Here is a 25,834-nt window from a genome sequence, read left to right on the forward strand (position 1 = left end):
ATTATTGCTCTCTTTTTCTTTTCTCCTTATTTTTCACCCAAATCATGCATATGTGTGATTCCTTTGGAAACCAAAGTCAGCACTTTCATTGTGCTTTCACTTCCTGCCTGTGTAGATGTGGGTACACTGCAGGGGTTCACTAGTTTCTTTAATGAAAATGAGACGCAGTGAATGAAAGCTTAATGACAGTCTTCTACGTGTGAATCATTCTGCTTACCGCGTTCAGAATGCATGTACAAACATATTCCTACATTTTTACCATGCATCGCAAGAGCGTGATGGACAAGCATTGTCGCTATAGAAACAGAAACAATGTTGACTTATAATGAGAAATGTCAGTCAGTGCCACAGTCTTGTAAATGGAAAAGTAAAAATAACAGAATAATCGTAATTACACCAGGAACAGAAGCACTATCAGAAAGCTCATGGGAGTAACTCTGATGATACTGACAGACCATAAGCTCCTTTGAAGTAAAAAGGATTGCTTGCAGATTTTGCATGCATTGTGACTTGATTGGTCCCTACAGCGTCGCTGTGTATTACGATGTTGCCACAATGTTCGGGTATATGACAGAACAAGGAGGTGGAATAGAGCTGTTATAGCAAGAGTTGTTCTAATGTTAAATTTTACTCTTAGAGCATCTTCAGCACTCTTCTTAAAGACAGACTAACCTAGTTTAAGAATGTCATTCTTTGCCCTTTATATTTCTCATCAGATTATCAGCATTAATCCTCCAGAGTTAATTAGAGGAAATTGTATGGAATCCAACAGTAAATGGAGCACTGATTCTGAAAGTGAAAATGCTCCCTAAGGCGCTGGTCTTAAATATTAATAAAAGAATCAGAGGAAATATCATTTATGTATCCATACCTCAGAGAAATACAACACAAAATGTGTACTTGCTCGTGACATTTTTAACTTGCTTAATCACGTCTGAGTGGTTGAACGTGAGGAGAGCTGGGTGGAGCTGGAAAGGGAAGTGCAGTGGTAATAGTCGTGTTGGGATTAATTATATTCGACTCTCTGAGAATAGTTAAGATCTCAGTGGGGGGCGGCAGTATTCTCTATAGCTGTCGTGAGATAAAGGTTACATCCATCCCACCTCTTCTAATATCTGCACAACACCGTTTCATAATTGAGGATCAATGAAAAGTGGTTGCTGTGTCTCTGCACTGTTATTGAGCAGCCCCATAAAGCCCTGTGTTCAAGCTGTACTCAATCATACATATGACTCTCCTGATCAATACATGTGTTTTCACTGGAACATTATAATTCTCCACCACTGTTAGCCTTGAACACAGTGTTTTGTGTCTGGGGAATATTATAGAGATTTAAGAAGGGCTTGAATCCTTAATACCAACATGTAAGATTAAAGGCCCATATCATGGAAAAGCCGATTTGTCTCACTTTCCTGAAATGAAGGATTGGTAAACGTGGAATGTAATCATCTTTCAAAAGTTTCAAAATGTACCATTCACTATTCAGTCCATATGATCCATATATGGAAACTAAAAAAAAAAAAATGCAAGAAAAATGCAGTATATGGGCCCTTTAAGACTACTTCTAGATTAAATTCCTGTGGTCAATTGGGTCTTTTCTAGTCCATGGCTAAATGTAGTCCAATGCCAGAAAAGCAGTGCTATGAGAAATTGGAAGCGTAATTGTTCTTGTAAATGAACAGAATTCATTTTTTGTTACATTTTTCACTGCATTTCCAGTATGAATTTGAGTAATAGGGTTGATAAAAAAATTAGCAAACAAAAATCACAAAATATATTTAAGTAGTATCCTACTAATTGCACAGTGACATTTAGAACATTTAATTAGTTTACTTAAAATGTATTTTTTAAATATGTCATTTACTTTCAATCTATAATTTGAATAATAGGGTTGAACTTTTAAAGTGACCTTGTCAGTCAGCATCAGAATTTCATTGAAAATAAAAGCAGAAGAAATAATAAATGTACAATTTTCATTACCTGATTAGCATTACCAATGTACATTGTTGCATTATCTAGTGTTTTTGAGGTACTTTACTGATTATATTTCAAGGTAAAGTGTAGTTATATTGTAACCTGTAACCTCATCTGCATAGTAACCAAAGGTGATTTGGCATGACTTTTCATTAATGCATAGACTTTCCGATTCCTTCACATAACGAAACATGGAAAGAACGACTTCTGCTTTCATAACATCTTTGTAGAATCCTATTGCCTGTATGATGTCCTACTTGTACCACCGCTCAGCACATATACCATTCCACTGTATGACTGGAGCCAGCTGACCATGTAATCCCTTTAGAAGCTCTGCTGGCATTCGGAAATAGAATCATATATGCTGGTTTGTCAGCCTTGACAGAAGAAAACTCACTGCATAAGTGAAGAATGTACCAGTGAAGTTATTTTAGCCTTACTTCTTTTTAAAGGGCCAATTTAAAGAACAAGTTATTCAAAGCATTATTATTAAGTTTTCCTCCCAGAAGTCAGGGCCTGACTAAGCTTGGGCAATTTAGTTTTTTTTTACTTGTTCTTATGGGTAAAAGCTTCTGGTCCAACGTCATCTATTCTGTCAGAATGTGGTTTGAATCTTCTACTGCATAGAATCCCAGATAATGTTACTTTCCATCCATTACCGTTTATCTGGAAAAAGGCATTTGTCTGAGCTTCTTTTAAAAAATGATGCAAATATGTTGCAATAGAACTGTAGCAGAATTTCATGGATAGTGTTCAGTGGAGCAGATTTTTATCCTAATAAAGTAAAAAGTATTAGCATTAAAACAGTGTGGACATGGAAGGGAGCTCTGCCCAGCTAGGATCCTATGGACCCCAGCACAAAAAAAGAGTCTCATATACGAAAACTCATTTAAGTCAATAAAAAATGACAGTTTAATTTGCGTGTAGCTTGTAATTATGTCTCAAAAAGTGTTTTCAAGGTATGCCACTCCACCCATGAGCATCTAACCTTAAAAATCCTTAATATTCTTGTTTAAAAGAGAATTCTACTGATTTTTCTGCATAAGTAAATGGTTAAGATGTAAACAAAGTCATTCAGAGTGGTTCGATATGAAATGTTTTGTTTTACATAAACTTACCAAGAATACTTCACGTTGGTGGTTATAGGAACCAGACATCCAAGGAGTTTAATGCCTCTAAAAACTCACAGCAAGTTATTACATTACATTGTTATGAGTATGCTGTCTTATAGCCTTGTTATACATTGATTACAGTGAGGAAGATGGTCTGAACCACAGTCTATGGTCTGGACTAAAAACATGTATTGTTTTATGATAGTTGTGAGATAAGCTTTTGACCTGAAACATATTTTTAAAAATCATTCATGGCGCAGGTACATGTAAGGCATTGTAAGGCAAAATACTTGCCAAAGATGACTGATTTTTTTCCCATTTATCACTATTTAATCATCATCAACATTAAACATAAAAACTCAGCAGGCACACCTAGAGTCACTGGTCATTTTGGATAGTAAATAAAATGTATTTGCGATGGAGCCATCATGAACCCTCTGGTTCCCACCACCACCACTGTAAAAAAAATCTAAGTGTATAAGTTTTTCTACAGTGTACCATTTCATGTCAAACCCTTCTGAATGACTTTGTTTATATCTCAATCATTGAACTATGCAGACGTTTTGAAATATTGGTGGAATTCCCCCTTTTTAGGATTTAAAAATGATGAATAATGAATATATCATGTTGCAGGTTGTGAAGGATCCATTTGAAAACAGTTACCATGGATGAGCTGCATTATGAATAAGAGGGAGATGAATAAACGTCAGGGCCGTCTCTGTAGTGTTGATGGAAGCTAACCTGTGAGGTATGTTATTAAGAAACTGGATCTTTCTTCTTTACAGTTGTGTCAGTATCTAAACACAGTGCTGCTAGAACGTTTGTGAACCCTTTGACATTTTGTGCATTTCTGCATAGGTTTGAGCTGAAATGAGATCATATCTAATTGAAGTCTTGATAAAGAGAACCAATAAAACAATTAACGCAAACAATTATATAGTTTTTTTTATACATTTGTTAGTGCATGCCATGTCTCAGTCAAATGAGATTCCTAAGCACCTCAGACAAACATTTGTCAATACTCATTAGGCTGGAGGACATTCCAAAAGAATTTCTGAATAGTGTGTACTTCACTGATCCGCTGTGAGGCAGATAGTGTACAATTGGAGGAAATTCAACACCGCTGTTACCCTTCCCAGGAGCGACAAAAATTACTCCAAGATTAAGGTGTATAATATTCTGGGAGATCACAAAGGACCCCAGGGTAACATCTAAGTATCTGCAGGCCTCTCACCCTGGCTAACATGACTGTTCATGAGTCCACCATCAGGCAAACAATGATCAAGAACAGTATGTATGGAATGAAAGCATAAAGAAAGACACTGCACTTCAGGAGGAACATTGCTACCTGTTTAAAGTTTCCTAAAGACCACCTGGATGATCCAAGACAGCTAAAATAATGTTATGCAGACCAGTAAGGCAGAAATAGATTTTTAAACGAGCCTCATTAAAAACTTTGAAATATGGTGGTGGCAGTGTCATGGTTTGGGACTGTTTTACTACTATGGGAAGAGGACAGCTTGCAGTCATTTGATGGAGCTATGAATTCATTGTATCAAGACATTGTTCAGGAGCATGTTAGGGCATCCATCCATAAACTGAACCTCAACAGATGGTGAGCCTTGCAGAAAGACAGTGGGCCTCATTCGCCTCATTCTTCTTAAATGTGTTCTTGAGAAAGGTGCTAAGAAAAGGTCTACGTCAGATTCATGACGTTTTCTTCAATCGCAGAATTGTTTGCACCTTTGTGCTCTTGAGAGTGTGTAGGTTCTGCTCTTATCTCAGAACAAATCCCAAATAAGAAAACATTGGTGAATGTTGGAATCTTTGTGAAAACTGTGTAAGTGGGTTTTATGAAGAAATTTCTTCTTAAGAATGTTTGCTGAATGAGGCCCGTTAATCCTAAAAGCACCAGTTAATCTACAAAGAATGGATGAAGCAAAAGAAATGTTACATTTTAGAATGGCTGAGTCAAAGTCCAGACCTTAATCGAAGAGAAATGTTGTGGCAGCACCTAAGAAAGTTCATGCAAGAAAGCCCCCAACATAACACAGTCGAAGCAGTTCTGTAATGTGGAATGGGCTGGGATTCCTTCAAGTCAGCGTGCAAGGCTGATCAACAGTTAGAGGAGCCATTTGGTTGAACTCATTGCTGCTTAAGGGGCTAACACCAGTTAACACCAGAAAGCAGAGGTTCACATCCTTTAGGCAACAAAGGCATTTAATGTTGGATTACTTTGTTGAATAAATAAATGAAAAACTATATAATTGTTTGTGTTATTTGTTTTACTGGGTAAACTTTATTTGTTATTGTGACATGAAATTCACATAATGGTAAAGAGTTCACAAACTTTTAAGCAGCACTGCATGAGAGGGCCCAATACGGTTGCTGTGCCCCCTTTGTGATTCCATACCCATTGTGTACACAATGTGATTGCTCCCCTAGTAGTTACACACCATTGTCCACTCTTGGTCTGTTTTGCTGTTATTGGGCCTGTTCCCATATATGCTGTAAATGCCAGGCTTTTGTTATGTATGTCATGGAGACGGAGAAGGAGGTGAATGGTCTGATGTCAGACTGCCTAAAGTGAGGTGGCTGGAGTAAATATGGAGAGTGGTTGCTAAAGGAATAGATGCTTTGAGTTTCACAGTTAGCAGCCAACACTTGTCCTGGCTATCAACCTTCCTGCAGAGTCTCGTTCCAACCACAATTAACCTCTTCCTAAGTCCTTGATTGGCTGCCTATTAGACACAGTTTGGGAATAAATTCAGCAGGAAAGTAGGTCTCCAAGGGGAGGGTTGGTGACCACTGGCCTATGGTCTGGGCTTAAAAAAGAAATACGGAATCCTCACCCAGAAAATGCTGGGGGTTTGTTTGGTATGTTTCTGTGTTTCTGACAGCCCTGGGATTTGGTTAACTAGTCTGCCGCAGAGAAAAAAAAAGTTGATTTTACAGAGTACATTACGAAATGCTGTGTGCCTGTAGCCGACCAACTAACATCAGCTGACCAAGGCAAAAGCTCAGGATTAGTGAGCCAACTCAAATAATATTCTGCATAAACTGACAAGAAGGGAACGTATGTCCTTAAAAGTTTAAAAACAGCCTTGTGTTACATCAACTTGAGAATATAGGGCTATCAGGTGTTTAAACCATGACTCCTTTGGCCCATGAGAATAACCTGTTTTCCCGCAGGGAAACCCTTTTCATTAGAGTAGCATAGAAAGTGATGGAGAAATGCAATGAGAGGACAAAAACGTGTAGGCGTGGGCGTGTGGAGCAGAGCAGGGACAGTCCCACGGTTCTGATAAATCTCTCTCTCTCTCTCTCTCTCTCTCTCTCTCTCTCTCTCTCTCTATCTCCCTCCCTCCCTCTCCCTCCCCCTCTCACGCACTGACATAAACGCAGGCACTCCTCTCACCTCCTCCGCACTCCCCTTCCTTTCCTTCCCGCATGCTTCGCCCCACTCGTATTCCGTCATAGCCCCGCCTTCTGCGCTACGATTGGCTAAAGTTCTCCTGCGCTACGATTGACTAGACTCCCCTAAGACAACGCTGGGGTTGGCTAATAGTTCGAACTCATCGTCAGTCCGCCTGCCAGCTTTATCCTGCTCTGGGATTGGCTGGTCGTTTTCGCCTCCTGCGCTATGATTGGCAGACTGTTCTTGAGTGCGACCTGTTCGCCAATCGCAGCGCAGGGGGCGGGGCTTTGTGAGAAAACGGGTGGGGAAAAAATAAGGCGGCGAAAGCGTCGCTGCGTCCGCGGCGCGGTGAATAATACGCGGCTGCTAGTTCACCAAGCTGGAGATATATCGCGATGGCTGTTACTAAAAACGGCTTCGAGATGGCGACAAACGGACTGATAACGAGGGGTGACGAGATCAGCACGAGCTGATAGAGACGTTCGTGCCTTATTTGTATCTTGCGATCAGCCTGCGATTCATAAATTGAACATGAACTCAGATTCTTCCACAGGAGACTGAAAAAGCCGCGGCTCGGGAGGCGCTTCGTGTACTGATATGCGTGTTGTGAAGTGCTGAAGCTGATCAGAGTGGTTTCTTCGCTGTGGAGCAGATCATGTGGGTCTGGTCTTGCTTTATTAGAAGAGAGACGCGTTTTGTGGTGCTGCAGGGCTGCGATCAGTGCAAGCCGAAGACACACTGATGTGATGCTCTGTGGATTGCAAGCGCTCCCTCCTCGATCCCAGCACCAAGGGCCACGATTCCAGCTGGAATAAAACCCGCTTTGCTCACATAGTCCAATGGACAATTGCTCAACGCTTCAGTGTAAGTAGTCCCTGTTCTGTGGTTTCTGTTATATTGCATGCTGTGCGTTGGGCATTCTCCAGATGGTCTCATCAGTGTTCACCTGTCCTTATCTATTACAAGGGCTGAATGAATTTGCCTCATTTACGGCTGAGCCAGGCCTCTCAGTTAACGGTTTAAGCTCAACTGATGGTCGTCTTGCTTGGTTATATGGTGCCTGTGTGGCCACCTTGTGAGTGACATTTACAAGCAGAGATACTAATGAGATGCTCATGTTCCAGTGGCTTCATTCAGGAATCAGCAGAGTGGTGCAAATGTGGCAGTCCCTCTTTAATGGTGCTGGTCAGGTAATGGGTCTTGTGTGCTCGGTTTTACAGTTTTACAGTGTTTGGTCATTACGAGTTCCTTGCTGCAATAAGTCGTGAGCTGCTGCTCTCCATCATCACTGGTTTGGCCCAGCAGGTAAAATCAGGCAGTTCTTCAGGGGCTTCATAGTTTTAAAGGAATAGGTCAACGAAAAATCACATTTACACAATTTTACCCTTACTCTAAACGCAGTTGATCAGCCAAGATTGTTTGGCATCTGAAGTTTGCTTCTTTAGTTTTCCATTGGAGCTACGTGGTTAATGTGGCTAACAATTAATGGAAGTCTGTGTCACCCAAAATCTTGGCATAGTCATCTAGTATATCAGCATTGAGCTTTGAAGTTCTGCTATGTCATCTGTTCCCAGCATATTTAAGCCAGAGTTATGATGGATGTCACGTTTCTGTCTTTCATGCTCTCCCTACATTAGCTGCATGTTCGTTGACTTCCTTTTTACTTGTGCTCTAAAGTGTGGAGGTGCAGTTTGCCAGTTTGCAGTCCCCTACAGTGCTGTATCTGTTTATCCAGCCATTCATATGTTAGGGGTTTAAACAGTGTGGATGCTAATAGTATTTTTTTCAATACACACTATGAATCGAGTAGTTGAATTTGATCTTGTAAAATGCATGAATAAATTTGAGTAAAAAGCTGGTGAAACTTCACTACAGCTACTTCTCCTCTCAGGATTCAAGAACCCACTAAGTGCTAATTCTGAATGGGTGAAACAAATAACTTGCTCGACAGATATGTGGATAGCTTCCGATTTGCACCACTGCTTGGTTGTAGAGAGTCCTGGATTCCGCAGTTTCCTAGAAGTTATGTTAGAAAATGTTAGAAATCTCCTCTCACACTTATTTCAGCCAGAAGGTAGGAGCCTCATAACCTTATGATCTGTATTTTTTGTTTACTTCTCGTTTTATGAGCCATAATAATGTGCAAATATAGATCTTGAACTTTTGTTCTGCTGAGATTTAAAATGACTTGTGGCAGTTATCCCTTCAAAAAGTACTGTAGTCATTATGGGACTGATACTTACCAAAACACAAAAAAGATATTTGGGAAGTTACCAATAAGTAAATAAATGTGTAAATTATGTTTGCATTTCTTTTCTGATTCTATTTAAAAAAATCTATGGTATCATGACAAAATAAATACAATATGTATTGTATCATGAAATTATAATGCATACATGTTAATGTTATGGTTGATGTTCACTAAAGGGATTAGTAGTTTTTGACTACTAAAAGTAAGGTTTCCTAAATGGTTCCTCTCTCTCACATCTCAATTTATACAATTTTTTTTGTCTTTTCATAGCAGGGTTTCTCAAACCAGTCTTCAGGGACCCCGTGATGGTCCACATTTTGGCTCAATCCCAACTCCCAACACATATGGACAGAGCAAGAATGTGGACTGTTTGGGGTGATGTCCGGTTTACCACTGCTTTAATGAACTGTATATTCAGAGGTTTTTTCCAAAAGTGGTTCTTCTATAGCAATTCTTCAAAGAATGCTTTTTACCAAGGCATCTTAAGATATCTCAAGAATAAAATATTGTTTCTGGAATGGAATGTGCTGTAATACATGCACCCTGTTTTACCCACTGGGGCTTTAAATTGTATGTGGTGATTTAAATAATGTGCATATTTCAATATTCAGAAGTTTTCTGTTTAATATTTATATACATAAACTTATTAAGCATATAATGCATCTAAGTTTTCAAATGATATACAGCATAGCATAGTAGTTTAGTGATATTGACGTAAGATTATCTGTGGAGATGGGCTGCTCTCTCTACAGTGGCTGACGCAGCATGGAGATGTCCTCTAGACACGTTAACTGATATCTGCTACCAGGGGATGGCTGCCATTGTGAATTCATTCTCCCAGGACTTGTGTGGGGCAATGCTATTACCCTTTTGGTATGTGCTGCCTAACCATACTTAGGAAGTGTGTGAGCAGTAGATAACCTGCTGGACAGGTGTAAGCAGATTAGGTGTGGCAGTGTCCATCTCTGCCAGAGCAATAGGAGAGGAGAAGCCTTGATGGCTGAACAAAGGCTGAGTGGCAGGGCCAGTAGACTGATGTTTGTATGATGGGCCTTGTGGCTGTCCAGAGATAAATGGCCTCCCTTCTGCTGGCTAGGCAGAGGATGCTGAGGTTGGACATCAGCCAAGCCTCTCTAGGACAGGAGGGTAGAGAAGAGCCTGTCACCAAGGGTACTGATATGCCCTGTTCTGCTGCCAAGAGCCGACTCCTCTGGTTCTGTTGCAAAAAACGATGATTTCCCGCTATTTGTTGAGATCGTTTTTTCCCATCTACTGCTACTGCTTATAAGTCAAAAAGTCTCACCAGCAGAAAAGTGTTGAGGATCAGCCAGTGCCGCAGTTGGTGTCCAGTTTCTAATTCAGGCTTAATAAATGCTAAATGCAGTCCTGCCTCTGTGATGCTGTTTTATTAACAGCAATTGTAGTGCAGTTGCAATATACTGAAAGTACTCCTAAAGTTTTCTTTGAAAATTAAACTGGAGTATATCAGAACTCCCCTCTGCTGAAGGAAATGTAAACAGTACTCCCCTTACCCCAAAGGTAGTTGACCAGCCAAGATAGGTTTGGTATCTGAGGTTTGCTTCTGTAATTTTGTGTCTGAACTATGAGGTTAATGTAACTAACAAGTAATGGAAGCGTACAGTGCTGTGCAGAAGATTTAGACACCTAAACAAATAATTAATTGTACAAATAAGTAGGAAGGTGTGTTTTTGTAAGTTGCACCAGCTGTACGTAAGTTCAAATATAGGCCAGTTGTAACATAAGTGTTTAATGTTCAGGTTTATGCATTACTTTATCAAAACAGGTTGCACCACACAAACTAGTCTTAACATCAAGCTTAGTCGTTACTAAATAGTTACACTTTCTCCTAAGCAGTTGTAAGTGCTGGGAAAAAAACAAAAAACACAGAAAGATGGTTAACTAAGCTAAAAACACTAGAAGCTAAACACTAATTTTAAGTACAGCTCTAATCATTGCCTTGGTTTTAACCCCCAACATGAAGCTAACACTTACAGATGCAGTTCAGTGAGACTCAGTGAGAACAGCTGCCGGAACATCTAAACTGATGCTGCTGTTGTGTTGGTTAGCCACAACAAGCGTTGTTTTAAAAACTGCATATATGGCTATCACAAGATAGTTTTAAAGGATGAATAGACAGTGGCTGCAGCTATTCAGTTTTATCCAGTTCAACTTGTGCACATTCTTCTCTTTTATATTCTATCAATGGAAAAAGTGAGCACAAGCTGCCAGCATGTTTCCGTGGTAATGCGTTTACCGGTTTATAGATTCTGAACACATAGTCATGATAAAGCGACGTATGCATTTGTAAATTGTTTAAGCAATAGAATGCGAGAGCGAGTGTGTTATCGCGATATCGCGTTATAGCAATAACACACAACCTTGAGTGTTCTATTGCTTTTATACAACAGTTAAATAAATAAAGTAAGAAATAAATAAATTGGGCTGTGAACGTGGCATTTAATGTGTTTTAATGTCAGCAGTTCCTTCCACCAAATTATAATTCCTTAACAAACAGCTTGTTGCTACGTCAGAGCAACGAACTCCGCTCACTCACTGCACAGCCAGCAGTTCGTTCTCCAACTCCTTACACTAAATTCTGAAACTGTCATTACCTCTGAGCAAGATTTTCAGTCGGCAGCTATGACAGAAGATCACCTAAACAACCTGGAATTAGCCACAAATGAACCGAATACCATTCGCCAAACATGTAGTTTCATCTTCAGAGTCTGACCAAATGAGACTGAGCCATAAAACTGCCACAATATGAAGTTTAGCTCAGTGTTGTCATTTTTTGCTAGATCAATATTAATGTTGTTTTGTTTCAGCCAGTCTGTAAAGCATCTTACAGCCCATTTTGTTTGGCGAATGGTATTCAGTTCATTTCTGGCTAATTCCAGGTTGTTTAGCTGTTCTTCTGTTACAGCTGCCGACTGAAAAGCTGCTCAGTGGTGATGACAGTTTGGGAATTTAGTGTAGTCTCATCTTCAGAGTCCGATCAAATCGGCTGTGGGTCAAATGTGATCTTAAAAGTGTCCATTTTCTGTTTGTTCACAAGGTAAGAAGTAAACATGTTCAAATGACTTGAGCGTGACCTACAGCTGTCAAAGTCATTGCTTAGCAACAACGTCTCAGCGGAGTGATACAGTGTTTGTGAAAAAAACGTGATGTTATGACGAAATAACAGCACGGTTGGAACGCTTCTCAACCAATCAGCTTGCGCGGCCGGAACTAACTGTTGTATAATACTAGTTAAGACATGACTTAAGAATTTGTGGATAGCTGGGGTAAGTAGTGTTGACTAGGACTGAGTAGAAACTTTATGCACAAACTTTTATGTATAAACCTGCGCAAAACTGGTGCAACCCAGTCTTGGACTTCCCCAGCCAACACACTGATAAATTCCTTCACTAACACAGCTGATTTAACTTAATGAAGCACTGATTAGACAAACCAGGTGTTGGGTGATAACCACCATTAATACTGGGCTTCCTACAGGAGAGGTTTGGAAATGGTAAGATGAACACAAAGTCACATAAAGTCTATTATTTTTTTTTGTTCTAATTAATTTTTTTGGAGTATAACATGCTTACTGCCCAAATAAATATCATTTTCTCAAGTGCCTAAAAGTTTTGCACAGTACTATTTGTGGTGGTGTCAGGAAACGCAAGTATACTCTGTGTTATTAGGGACCCCAACCCTAACGTGTCTGTGTGTCCGCACACCATCAACACACACTGTTTTTCGGTGTACTCTATAATGAAGTCTGGGCTAAAAAAGGATGTCAGTTTGAACTTAACATGCTATAAGGCAATATAATGTTATAAAAATGATATTTAGTTATTTTAGACAGGTGCATAAATTATATATCAAGTGTGAAAAGAGAGGAGAGGATAAAATCTCAAAACTGATCTGGTAGACTAAAACATGGCTGTTGAACAAATTATTTCATAATTTTGTATGAAATTGGGCTCACCTCTTTTCTATCCTGCTGCCATGTATTACCTAGTTGCTAGCTAGCAATATAATCACAATCTTTAGCAGTGACTGTATAGCACAATGGCGGGAAAAAGAATGACAGCAGAAAAGATCCCAACACATAGGCTACATCGAAATACATAAAACTTTCTTTACTGTCTGCTTTCCTTGCTTTTGCCTGATCTGTAGCACATTTTTAAGAGTATATTCAGTAGGTAAATCAGTCTCCTCCAAGGTGTGCATTCTGTGTATGCTTGCACCAAGTAAGATAATCCTTTATTAGTTCCACAGCAGGGAATTGCATGCGTAAGTCATCACATGCTTGGTAAGCAATCTCAAATAGACTTGCTTATGTGGTTTCTGATATTTTAAGACACACTGCTATCTGTAGAAATGGACAAATGGGCAATACCTCACCAATTTGCACAGTGCTAATTGGTGAAGAAAAAGCTTCCATTAGTTGTAGTAACCTTGTTTGCTACATTGGTCTTGTAGATCCAGTGCAAAATTAAAGAAGCAAACTTCAGACACCAAACATGTTTTGACTGCTCAGCTACATTGGAAAACTGTGTAAATTATATTTTCCCCCCAAACTATTCCTTTAAGACAGGTTCCCACTCCTGGTCCTGGAGTACCCCCTGCCCTGCACATTTCAGTCTTTTTCCTACTGTACCACACCCACTTCCGCTCAGGAAGGGCTTGTTAATGAGCTAATAATTTGGATGAGGTGTGTTTGTAGCAGGGTATAATACTACAATGTGGATTGGGAACCATTTCTTTAAAGAGACCCAGTAGAGCAGGTAAGCATTTATACAATCCTTATTTCTCTGAATCTCATTACACAATCTCATTTATCATTTCTTCAACTGCTCTCTGGAGCTGGGGATGGGTGAAGACTGGTGATGAGGCCTAGCCATGTTGCAGATGAGCCCATGCAGTCAAGCATGGCTAATTCTACTCACCAGTGTGGCATGGGATAGCTGAATGTTTATGTTTACACAGCTTTTAGCAGAAGATTCCTATCATGCATATTTCTCAAGTTTGGCAAGTTCAGACAACATGATATGTAATAAGCTGGAATGCTATAATGTTTGTAATAGCACTTAAGCAAATGATGCTCATCACACAGGCTGTAGTTTGTCAAAATAAAGCAGTATAAAGCTTGGAAGTGTTACGTAACATGCTATATCTTGATGTCTATTTATGAATATGGTACAGCTCAAGAAGCTGAATGTAGCCTTCATGTAGTCTTGATTTCATCCTGGCTGCTGCCTACAGCATTGAACCCCTCGGAAAGTACACTTAGTTTTATTCAAATCCTGCCCCATGCTTTCTTTGGAGCACTCACAATAAGGAGTGCTCATTGCCTTGGGCTTCCATTATCATGGCCATAGAAAAGCCCAAGTTAGATGAGTCAAGGCTGAAACACTCTTTTTTTTGTATGTTATTCCTGCATTGCTGGACCTGAGGAGTCCTTGGAGGAGCTGTATCTGCTTTTGTGCTGTCCTATTCGCTTTCCTCTGTTGACAGCATGTTTGTCAAGCAGATTTTAACAGCAGAAATGGCTGCATTTGTGCAGACGCTTTGACAGTGAATTATTTTTGCCACACAGAATCGGCCTTTTGTTTCCCCCCCAGGCTTCAGGGGTTTGTTTCTGTTTCTGGACAACACTGCTGGTGTCCATTCACAGTCCCAAGGGTGGTGCTGAAAAGTGCTTAAGTTCACTCCATCTGTGCTCAATTTAAAGCCATAATAGTAGTAATGATTTTTACACTTAGTAACTGCTTTGTGCAGCTTATGGACATTTTTTTGACTGAGGATACCACCATTGTATATATAATTGTATGCAAAAATTTGCATATCCCTGGTCCAGTTCCATGTTTTGTTGATTTTCTATGCAAAAGTAGGTACAGAACCTCTAAAGAGAATGCATATTTTAATGCACAATTACTGATTATTTGCTGAATTTGACATATTGAAAAACATATAATGTGATCTGTGCAAAAGTTACAGCATATTTTATATATTATGTTTTAGTTTTTCCCAATATGTTAAATAGAAATTGTGCATTAAAATGCCATGTTTATATTTGTTCCCGGTAGGAAAGTAAGCCAATATTAGCTTACTTTCTCTTAGAAATTCAACAAAAAGAGTAAATGCTTTATATTTGCACTTTTTGCATGCATTCTGGTGAATCAAGCTGTGTTTTCCTATTTATTCAGAACAATTTAAAGAGTAAATTCTTCATGTTTTATTCAAATGCACTGTAACTATTTTAGGCTTCTTATTTATGGACAGTTTATATGCATCTAATTGATTTAATGGTTTCCGAGGCCGAAAGCAAGGAACAACTTCAGCATGCAAAGCACATTTCAAGCTGGTCATTAAAATAGTGAAGCTTCTCAGCAAGAAAGCAATGAGCAGCAGAAGGAGAGACTTTTCACCAAATGTCCTGAACTCTACTGAGTTTGAAATATTAGTGCTAAAAGCAACTTTCATGGGTTATAATTTGTACTGAGTTGTTAAGACCTTCTTCTTTTCAGTGTGGCCTACAACCTAGCCTTCAAAATACTTTCCCAGAATCTCTGTTACTTTAAATTAAGGGTGGGCGATATGGCAAAAAATTAACATCATGATACTTCAAGACATTTTCACAGTACACAATATCTATCACAATATTTAGCTTTTCTGAGGCAACTGACAAAATGCAGCAGCAAAACAGTGGAGCCACATTTAAAAGAAAAGAAGTACATTTATTTTTTAGAATGAACAAGAAAACATCAAACAATTGGTAGAAATGAATGAATAAAATAAAAGGCATAATTAGAATTTTTGGATGCGTGCAGTTTGTTCATTTATCACAATAACACATATATTGTTCACTCCTACTTTAAATGTAGCATGATGGCAGTACTGTTTGTCATTTGTTATTCAAGTGTGAATGTGATGTGCTCATTAGACTGTATAATTGACATTTTAAGTATTCGTCTGGGTTTGCGTGAGCGTGTGTCAGCATTTGTTCCTCAGCTGATAAACAGGATTTTTACTTCTCAGGTTCAGTTTTGAAAGTTGTAGTAGAGAGTAGGAATGTCTTTTAGAGTTTTACTCTGCCAGTTTTACTGAAATTACACTTAATAAGCTAAAATGAGCCTTATTTTTGACTCACACATATATTGGTCAGAAATTGCTATATAATCATGTCTTTAGCATCAATTGGTCTTACCTCTAGTTGCTCACTGGCACCACCTGCAGGATAAAACATGTGTAATTGTGCATTAGAGGCCTTAGTCTTCATTTTTCTTGCATTTTCCTTCCCCTGAGGTCCCCTTGCAGTGTTTGTGTTGCTTTATGAACCAAAGCAGTCATAATTAATTTTACATGACCATTTCCATAAACAGGCTGTTTTTTGTTACTATGTCTTTATGACTGATATATATGAATAACCTCTGCTCTGATTGGCTCCCCTATATTGTGCTTCATTCAAAAAGCAGAAACACTCCTTAGAACTTCAGTGTGAATGGGTGGGGCTAAATTGCTGCAGGCCTAGTAGGTGGATATACAGTTGTATGCAACAGTTTGTGTTAATGAATGTTAATTAAAATAAGTTAATACATCCTCTACAGAGAACACACTTCTGCAAATTTTGAATGCACTATTCACTGTCACCTGTTTATTTGCTGAATTTAACAAAGTGAAAGAAATACATAAAATGTGGCCTGTGCAAAAGTTATGGCACATTTTATACTTTGTTTTTTTTCTGATATGTGTACAATATTTTTGGGATCTGTGCACTAAATTTTCCAGAAAGTATAGTTTGTTTACTTATTTTCACTTAGAAAATCAACAAAACGTGCAGTCTGACCAGAGGTATTCAAGCTTTTGCATATGACTGGATGTAAATCTGTTGGTTTTTGTGACATCACACAAACAGTCTCTGTGTATGAACAGTATGAACTGGGGAGGGAATGGTACATTTAGAAATGTTGACATTTACATACTACATTAAACGCTTTTATGTCAAAAAAAGTAAGGAAAAGTAGATTGGGCCTTTTGCAGTCATTTGTAATCACAAAAAAGGCCAAAATGAATACTTTGCATGTAGTGTTCGATGGCTGTATTTCTGCTTATAAAACATAGCTAATAAACACAAATTTATGCTTAGATGTCCTAAGTGGTGTTCCTGAATGTTCTTGGTAGTTCTGATGATCTCATTGCTACGGCATTTAGTAAATTATTAAATAATTAAAATGAGTAAAGCGCTAAACATTCCAAATAAATGCAAATCATAAATGAGGTCTTCGTTCCTAATTTTTTTGTAGGTCATGTCACTTCAAAGCCAGTTTTATGCTGGGTGTATGATGTGCTGTGCCTACACATGCCATGCTATAGGCTGGGTGGCCCCTCAGAGGACTGGGATTCGTGGGAGTGCTGACTGTGCACTTCCATTCAAAGATGCCTTTACATTCCTGCTGGGTAAATTCACATTCTTTGAGATTAGGGGAACCCAAGCATTTTCTCAGGCTGATGAAGGACCGCTAGGCCTGGTCAGAACAGCAATGTCATGTTTGGCTCAGACTGAAGCGTCTGCTAGCTAGCTGTGATAACAATAAGGATGAAAGTCAAGGGCTGAGTGCTTTTAAGGTGAAACAGGATACTACTTTTAATGGAATTTGTAGCAGTCAGAAGTAGGGATGTGCATTCTGACTAATTTTGATGTTCCACTGCAGGGACGGACAAACAGCAAAAAACAAAAAGAAGGGACAGCTGTGGCTTACAGAAATGTAGCAGCATGCATAGAAACATGTTTTACTGTTCAAATACAGTTGGGAGAGTAAATGAAGCTGCCTCCTCAGATAAGCTAATGAGCTAACAGAGCTAACAAGTGTGATGTTGCATGCTAATAAGTACTCGTTGTCTTCTACACAAGGTATTTTCTCCTCAGTGGATGGTGTGCGAACATGTTATTTGTCAGATAATTATATTTTCACTGGTTTTGGACGTAGCTAAAATCAGCTAAAGTAACTAGCTAGCTTAGTTAGCAATACAGCTGCGCTATCTCTCCCTTCTCAGTCACGTTCTTAACAACACGCTCATGAACAGTCACTAGCAGAGTAGCAGAGTACCCATCACATTTCACTGAATTGTTAGCCTGTAGTTGGAATTTAACAAATACCCGAATAGCGATTTCAGTATTTGAATAGTAGCACTTCGAACAGTTTGAGTACTCTAGTATTTGTGCATCTCCCTAGTCAGAAAGCAGCCTTTCCTCAAATCTAACACCTGATTATTTTGTAAAATCAAGTCTTTCTGTGTGGATTTTTGGTGTTCTCAGATTTGTTCATTGCATTATCTGTTGGCATATTGGCAGAGATTGAAATCTGTCAGGGGAATCATCCAGATTGTTTTTTGTTTTATAGTCCAGTATGGTGATATGGAGTTTTGCAGTCCCTGTGCTGCATGTAGGCCATGTCCCCTGAGCCTTTATTCACTTATACATATAGTCTGCTGGGAAGTCTGCTTTCTGCTGAGAGCATGCCTTCTTTTTTTAGACGCACTTGTATGATTTGGAAAAGGTAGCGTCTCCTGCACATTGTAGTGATGTCATTTTGTTACATTTGACATTTTGTTTCTTAATATGACTAAAAATCTTTTCTTTGATGAAAGATTCACTGATTCATAGATAGAACTGTCTCTGTCAATGTAATATAATAAAGCAACAGTCATCATATTAAATCCACAAATTAATCCTGAGTCTAATAATGAGTCTAATTCATGCTCTGTTCATTCTTATTTTGTTTGTACTGGTTCAGAAGGAAAGTGCTGTTGTAAGAAGGTTATTTCTTAGAAGTAGAAGAATTAATATCCTTTTTAAACTTTAGCTGTGAAGTCTTTCTTTATGTTGTAGCTTAAGGAGGACACTTAGGATTTATTATCGCTATCATATAAAAATCTTAATTATATATATGTGAGGGTTTGATATGATATGATTGAAATGACAGTTTTTGTGTTTTTTTATTTTTTTTTAATTTTTTGCACTGTTTGAAAATGCTAGCTGCACTTTACTTTGCGTGAACATATCATGATGAGTGGACCAATGGTGGACCATGAGTTACTTGGAATAAACATCTCAATACATTTAAATCAATTAACGTGCAATGTACAGTACTGTGAAAAAGTATTAGGCACCTATGCACATTATTTAAAACTATTTATCTCGGCAATAAATTAGCCTTTGCAGTTAAAATCACCATATATCTGTAGAGTATATGTAAATAAATGTAGCTGCAATAAATAGGTGTTTCAAAAAAAGTAGCTGACATCTTTTGAGCTAGTTTGAGGGACAAAGTTTAGTTCAAGATGTCTCACTATCTTGCATATTAGATATTGAAGGATGGATACAACTGGACACTAGGCTGCTGTTAGGAGAGATTTGGAAATGGTTAAGTAAAAACATTGACAGAAGTCAAAACTTATTGCATTAATATTACTTTTTTTAAGTTTTTTAATTTTAAGCAAAAAAACTACTAATGTTTTACTGATGTCACAAACTCCATTTTGCCAATAAAACTGGCTGTTACAATTTATTAAACAGGTGCAGTGTCGCTCTGGAGCCTATAAAAAGATCAAAGTGGCGGTTGCTGCTCATTTGCACTTTTGTCTCAGTATTAATGCATTTATAGGAGTTTACCTCTCAAATTGCAAAATACTGGGAGGAGACTGTTATAATGAAGTAGCTACTCTAATTACCAAGACCGATTGTGAATACTGACTGCGTTATTTAATTATTATTTATCTTTTGATGGAAAAAAGTGCTTGCAAACACCTGTTATGCAAGCCACATTATTCTTAATGTATTAAAAGCACATACTGGAAATCTTTCACTTTGCAGTCCCTGCTTTACTAAAGCTACTCTTCAATTTGTTATTCCTGCATGATTGGACTTCTGTAATTTGTGTTTTGCGTGGCAAAAATGTTACAGCTATTCTTTGATATACTGAATGTAGCTAAGAGGTTACAATCAAAATCATATGGTTCTCAAACAACTTGGATGTGTTCAGTGAAATTAAGCTGGGATTTTGCGCTCGGCACAGAACTCAAGTCCATATTGACCCTCCAGCCGAAAATAAATATGTTTTAGAACAGAAAGTCGAAAAGTAGTAGTTACATAATTTCCTTGAATTTCTGACAAGTTAATGACTTATCTTCGAGTTACTAAGTCAAAATATTGAGAAATCAAGTCATTATTTTGACCTGTGTGTCAAAGTTTAAACATGAAAGAAAAAAGGCTGAAAAACAGGATTTCATACAAAAGCATGTGAGCCAAACGTAGCTATAATTCGCTGATCATAATGGAGTTATGGGATAACTGAAGTTTGGGAGGAGGAACTTGCCTGAAACGCCTCCTCCTTCTAATCTAATGCCCAATAAATTAATTTCCTTAACTTCCGTCTCTTGTAACAGTTTCTTGCAATCTCCACCACCACCCCTCCTCGCTGTTCCTCTGGGTCCCTGTTTCTATGACAGTCCTAGCTCAGTTATGAGGGGGCGTCCGGCCTTCTAACGACAGGCAAAAGCCGCCCAGAACTCAAGCCCAAGTTCTTAGAGTCCTCTCCCCTCCCTCAATCAGTTTTCCTTCATACTACCACCACCACATGTTGAAGGAAAGGTCCAAACTCACAAATATTAATTGTTAATTTGCAGCTGTGTTCATTTGCGTGGAAGTTCTTCATAGATAAGACACCCCCACCAGCGTAAAGTATTGGTAGACTATGTCATTGTGTGTCTATGGCTTTTTAAATCTTTTGCCCAGTGCTGTAAGTGTTCTGAAGTTACCATTTCGATAATACAAGGTTTTGGTACAACAGCAACGATACATTATGCAATATTTACCAAACAGCGTATGGATCTGATGAATTTAGATGATGAGCTTCTCTCTGAAGAAGCCTCATGTTCTCTCTGTTCTTTCTCAATAAGGCAATCAGAAGTAGGTCAGAGTTAAGTGTGGCTCAGAAATAATACATGATGTTATAAATTTTTGCATGGGCTGTCACTGCTCATGAGAGTTTAATGGCGTATAGGAGAAACACATTTAAACAGCACCTTTAGATCCAGATCTTTAACCTGAGCCAGGAAGTGCTGGAGTGAGGGGATGCAGGGCATACCTGCTCAGGTAAAGAGCAACAGTTTCATATTTTATTTATCCACAATTAGTGTGAAAATACACCCATGCCATAATTTTCCATAATTATGATTACACAGTGCTGAGAAATGTTACAGATGTGTGGATAATTGTGTGCTATTATTTCCTGTTATCAGTCTTCAGTCTAAGGGTAGGCAATATGGTATCACAATTCTTGAAGACATTCTCACGATGCATAATATGTATTTCTGAGGTTTGAGAAAACTTGGAATGGACAAAATGCACCACAGAACAGTAGTTCCATATTTAGAAGGCAAAAAATGTATTTAAGGAACAGCAGGAAAAATTGGTAAAAATAATTGAATGATGTAAAATGTCATAGTTGTGCTGCGATCCAATCAGCAACTTACTATGCAGTTTATTCAGTAACTAAACACTGGTTGTTGTTTATATGATGTTGTTATAATTGGTCTAAATCTGTCTTTTTTTATTATACAGTCTTAAAAATAATGGCTCCTTCAGTCTTCAATGAAAACCTGTAGAGTGCCCATATAACATAAAACCCAATTTTCCTTGCTTCCTTTAATAAAAAAAGTTTTATGTAGTAAGCAAACATTGTTAAATTTTCCAAATGCACCATTCACTCTCCAGCCCATACAGTTCATACATGGAATCTAAGCTGCAAAACAGCCTGTGATTCATATTTATCCACCTGTTCAGCCTATAGCAGTTTAGCCCCCCACCTTACTCACTGAAGCTATAAGGAGTGTTTCAGCCCAGTTTGCTGAGGTACAATACAGGTCAGATCAGAACAGATACAGGAATGAGCAAAAGTCTTAAGCATCTTAAGTAGACCTTCAGGTATCGATTTGTTAAATACCTTCACCAGCACACCTGATTTAACTTCAAGAAGAATTGATTAGCAAAACCAGGTATTAATTGTTTTTCTGAGCAAATAAACTGTTACTGCACAGTTACACCGCTTTTTAATGCATTTTCTTAGGTTCCTAAGACTTGTGTGGAGTGCTGTACAGTTTACATACAGTGGGGTCCATAATCTGAGACCACTTCTGAAAATGCTTCTGTTTTGCATGTGTTTCCTAATTTAATACAAATTGTATTATCAGCGTAACAATTGGAGTGAAAAGTAAAATCTTTGAAATGTTTACATGAATATCAGATTATATCAGACCTTTTTTGGTATTTGGTATGTCTGCCTTTTGCTTTATTGACACTGAAGCAAGTTTATGCAAAAGTCTCTGATAAGTAGGTCAGATCCACCTGAAAGTCATCTCAACATGAGCTTCAGCTGAAGGAATATGACTGAAATAGCAAAATCTGACCATTTTCTACGAGAACCTTTTTTTATAAATGGTCAGTGTCTCATATTTGCTCAAATTTGAATAGTGATCTAGAAACAGGGCAGAATCTTCAGTATTTCTTCTTCATTTTACTTGACATAACCTTTATTTCTATACCTTTCTGTTGGTAATTTCCAGATTGAAATTAAGATTTTTATTTGGTCTCAGACTTGTGGACACTGTATATCCATCTTAAAGGCACAGTAACAAAAACAGACTGTTTATTTCTAATGAATAAAGAGAAAGAAAGAAAGAGAGGTGGTCATGTTTTAATACATAACCCACACATGTTAAAAGTGGACCTTGTGGGGAAAAAAGAAAAGTAGGATATGGACCCTTTAAGTGGTATAGAACCTGTAAGAATAGTGGGCAATATAGCAAAAATCACATTTTCTTGATACACTATAAGTGCATTTAATGGAGTTATGACATAACTGAAGTTTGAGGGAAGACCATGCCTAAACTCCTTCTCAATTCCAGCTTCCTATAAATACCAGTCCTTCACTCCTCCTACTCGTGATGAAATTTTGCACCCCACCTCCTCCCCTTTCTCCTCCACCTCGTCAACGCCTGCACTTGATCTTTAATATAGGGGGGGTCGGCCTTCTTGTGACCCACAGAAGCCGTACTGAACTCCAGCCCAAAATTCCTCAGAGTTCCCCTCCTCTCATTATCTCACTTACCAAGGCGTGGTCTGCATTCACAAACATGCACTTAATAATCCGAAAACTGCAGGAAATCAGATTTTGTCAGTAATCCGATCAACGTGTTTATTTGCACTTGAGTTATCAGATAATGTGAAAACTCCGGGTCTACATGAGTCAGACAGTAATTGGATTCTGCTTTGCAACCGGCGAATAAACTCACAGAAGAAGACGTGACGTAAACACATTGTAAAACTCAAACTACATGTTGTGGCTTTTTTTTTAAAAACATTGTGCCACTTGTGCTACCTGAAACTATGAACATACATCATCTAGAAGATGAAGAATATTTAAATCCTTTATTTCGTGTTTGGTTTCAGCGTCGTTCCAAAAGTGTTTTGCTTCCATCTCACAGCAAGGCTGCTTGCTTATTTCCAGTACAGCAGTCTGTTCTGCACATGCGCAGACAGATAAATCTTAAAGAAATCCGAGTAAGAGTACATGCACTGAGAAATCTGATTACTGAGCTAAAATCCAGCTCACTTTATCAGATTTCATAACCAGATTTCTAGACCGGAGTATGGTGTTTACATGACCATTTAAATAATTGGATAACTGCAGATTATTGAGTGCTTATAAATGCACTCTATATATCACAATATCAAGTTTCTCTGAGTTTGGTAAGTGTGAACACAAAAAGTCACACAAATTTATTTAAAGAGCCATCCATTGAAAGGTTCCATTTGCAATCAAATGTGGTTCTTCTATGGCATCACTCCACAGAACCCTCATACTTCAGTTGGTCATTTACTTTCTCTTCTCTTCGCTTCTCTTCGCTTCTCTTCTCTTCCCCTATCTCACCATGCTCTCCTGTTTGTGGCTGTGCTTCACCTGCCTCTTCATCACTGGCTTCTCTGTCTCTGGGTCCACGAAAGCATTACTGACTCTGTCAAGGAATTTTTTTGCGGAATTCATTCTCACTCGATTAATTTAATTGTCTTATCCAGCGAGTGTCAGTAGGGCCATTGTGGAGAAACAATCTTGCAAGTGTCACAATACATTAAGAGCGTTCCTGTGCTGTAGCCATCAAGATTAAAAATATTGGCCTATTAGAGAGTGCTGGGGATTAGCCTTCCTATTAATATCAACAGGAGCTGTGCCATGAAGCAGGGGAAGATCCGTATGGAGGCTGACATCTGACAGCAGGAAGCAGCCATGGTACAGAATTTGCACCAGTGATGTAAGACGCAACTTCCATATGACTGAATTCCCCCCACTGAACTCAGAGATGATTTTACCAGATAGTTAGTTGTACATTATTAATCCTCAAGGAGAAATCTGAGCGGTACAGTTGCAGAAAAATAAAGATTTCTAGTTGTTTTTCGGCTTGTATGTATGGTATTAGAAAAAACTTTAATCCTATCAAATCTACCATCTCATCCGTAATACATTCAGTGACTATAGATTTGTCTTCTTTATCTCATTAAAATCTGCTGCATAGCACTTGGGGCACATGCATGTCAGTGTTGGCCAGTAAAATGTACCAGCATGAGGAGCTTTCTGTGTGCTACAATGTTTTCTGTCACTATATAAAAGAAACACAATGCTGCATTTATTGTTGTATGTGCTATGTGAATTTGTGATCATACGTACTTACGCATTCAGAGTCTGAAGTGATTAGTTTCATCAGATTCACCTGAAAAGCCACTGAAATGTGAAGTATACTCTTATTTGTTTGCTTGTGTAAAAATGTATACTTTTTTCAATGTTTTGTTAGACTATGTTTTTTACACATTAATGTGAAAATGGTGTCACACTTGATACTTCATACTATTGAAGGAAATGAATCGATTACCATTCTGAAGCCATTCTGGCCAGGTGTTAAGGAACTAAAGAGAGCATAATTGGCCTTGCTTGTTCTGGGTGGGTAGGACGGCCCTCCCTCTCGCCCAACGCTGGCAACGTAGCATTCTCCTCCAAGCATGTTCAGTTTGAAAAGAAGTCTGGTGTTGCACGACTCTGAGGAAACACATGCTAGCCTTCACCATCCCAACTTGGTTGCAAGGTGTGATTGGGGAGACTTAGCTAGCAGGTGTAAAGTGGGGAGGAAACTGGATAAAATCCAAACAAATTAAAATAATTATTTTGTGGTAACAAGCAATTTAGCTGGTTTTATTGAATCCAAATACATAATTTAAATGACAGTGATTGAACAAGAATATAATTTTACATCAGTTCACACCAGGCCCATATCCTACATTTTTTGGATGTTTATTCTTCTTCTAAGGTCCATTTAGGATGTTTTGTGGAGTCAGAAGTGATAAAACATGAGAATTTTCTGACCTCTCTTTAGCTCTTAGGGTTAAACAGGCTGTTTTTTATTGTGCCTTTAAGATGGCTCTTTATAAAAACCTTTGTTCTGATTGGCTGTCCTCTATTGTGCTTTTCAAGTCTTTATAGCTTCATTTCCATATATGGGCTACACAGACTGGGAACTGAAAGGTACATTTTAAAACTTTATCAGTGTTTGCATTCTACATCAAAATATTTTATTTCAAAATTCAGTTTTCCATGATATAGGCCCTTTAACTTTAGCCCTGTTTGGCTTTTTACAGTGTTCTTTAGGGAACCAAAAATGATTCCTCTATGCCATCACTCCAAAGAATCGGTTTAGCACCTGTATTTGTAAGGGTGCACTGAATTTACACGCAGTGCAAAGACAGACATAATACAGACAGTTATGTCAGGTTATACAGTACCATCACTGTGGCATACAAATGAATATAAAAAAGTGTTACTCTTTGGGGTTAAAAAGTGCCTGGAGAATAAGTTTGATATGATGTAAGTGTATATGCTATTTTAAACCATGACGTTCAGCTGGAATAGATTGTTGCTTGTGAATGGTGTGCTGTGGGGAGTCGTGTGTGTGCTATTCCCG

General features: G+C 38.4%; 1 protein-coding gene across 1 annotated transcript in view; it reads left to right on the top strand.

Moving 5' to 3' along the window:
- The first annotated feature begins 7,339 nt into the window (after positions 1-7,339).
- The window catches only part of lrrc7 (leucine rich repeat containing 7), a 110,542-nt gene continuing 92,047 nt past the window's right edge, over positions 7,340-25,834 (top strand). The window contains exon 1 of the mRNA XM_036570272.1: positions 7,340-7,368. Within this exon, the coding sequence (XP_036426165.1) occupies positions 7,344-7,368 (25 nt within the window). The 5' untranslated portion in view covers positions 7,340-7,343. The remainder of the gene's footprint in view (positions 7,369-25,834) is intronic.

Source organism: Colossoma macropomum, unplaced genomic scaffold (genome assembly GCF_904425465.1).
Source record: "Colossoma macropomum unplaced genomic scaffold, Colossoma_macropomum, whole genome shotgun sequence".
Classification (NCBI taxonomy): Eukaryota; Metazoa; Chordata; class Actinopteri; order Characiformes; family Serrasalmidae; genus Colossoma; species Colossoma macropomum.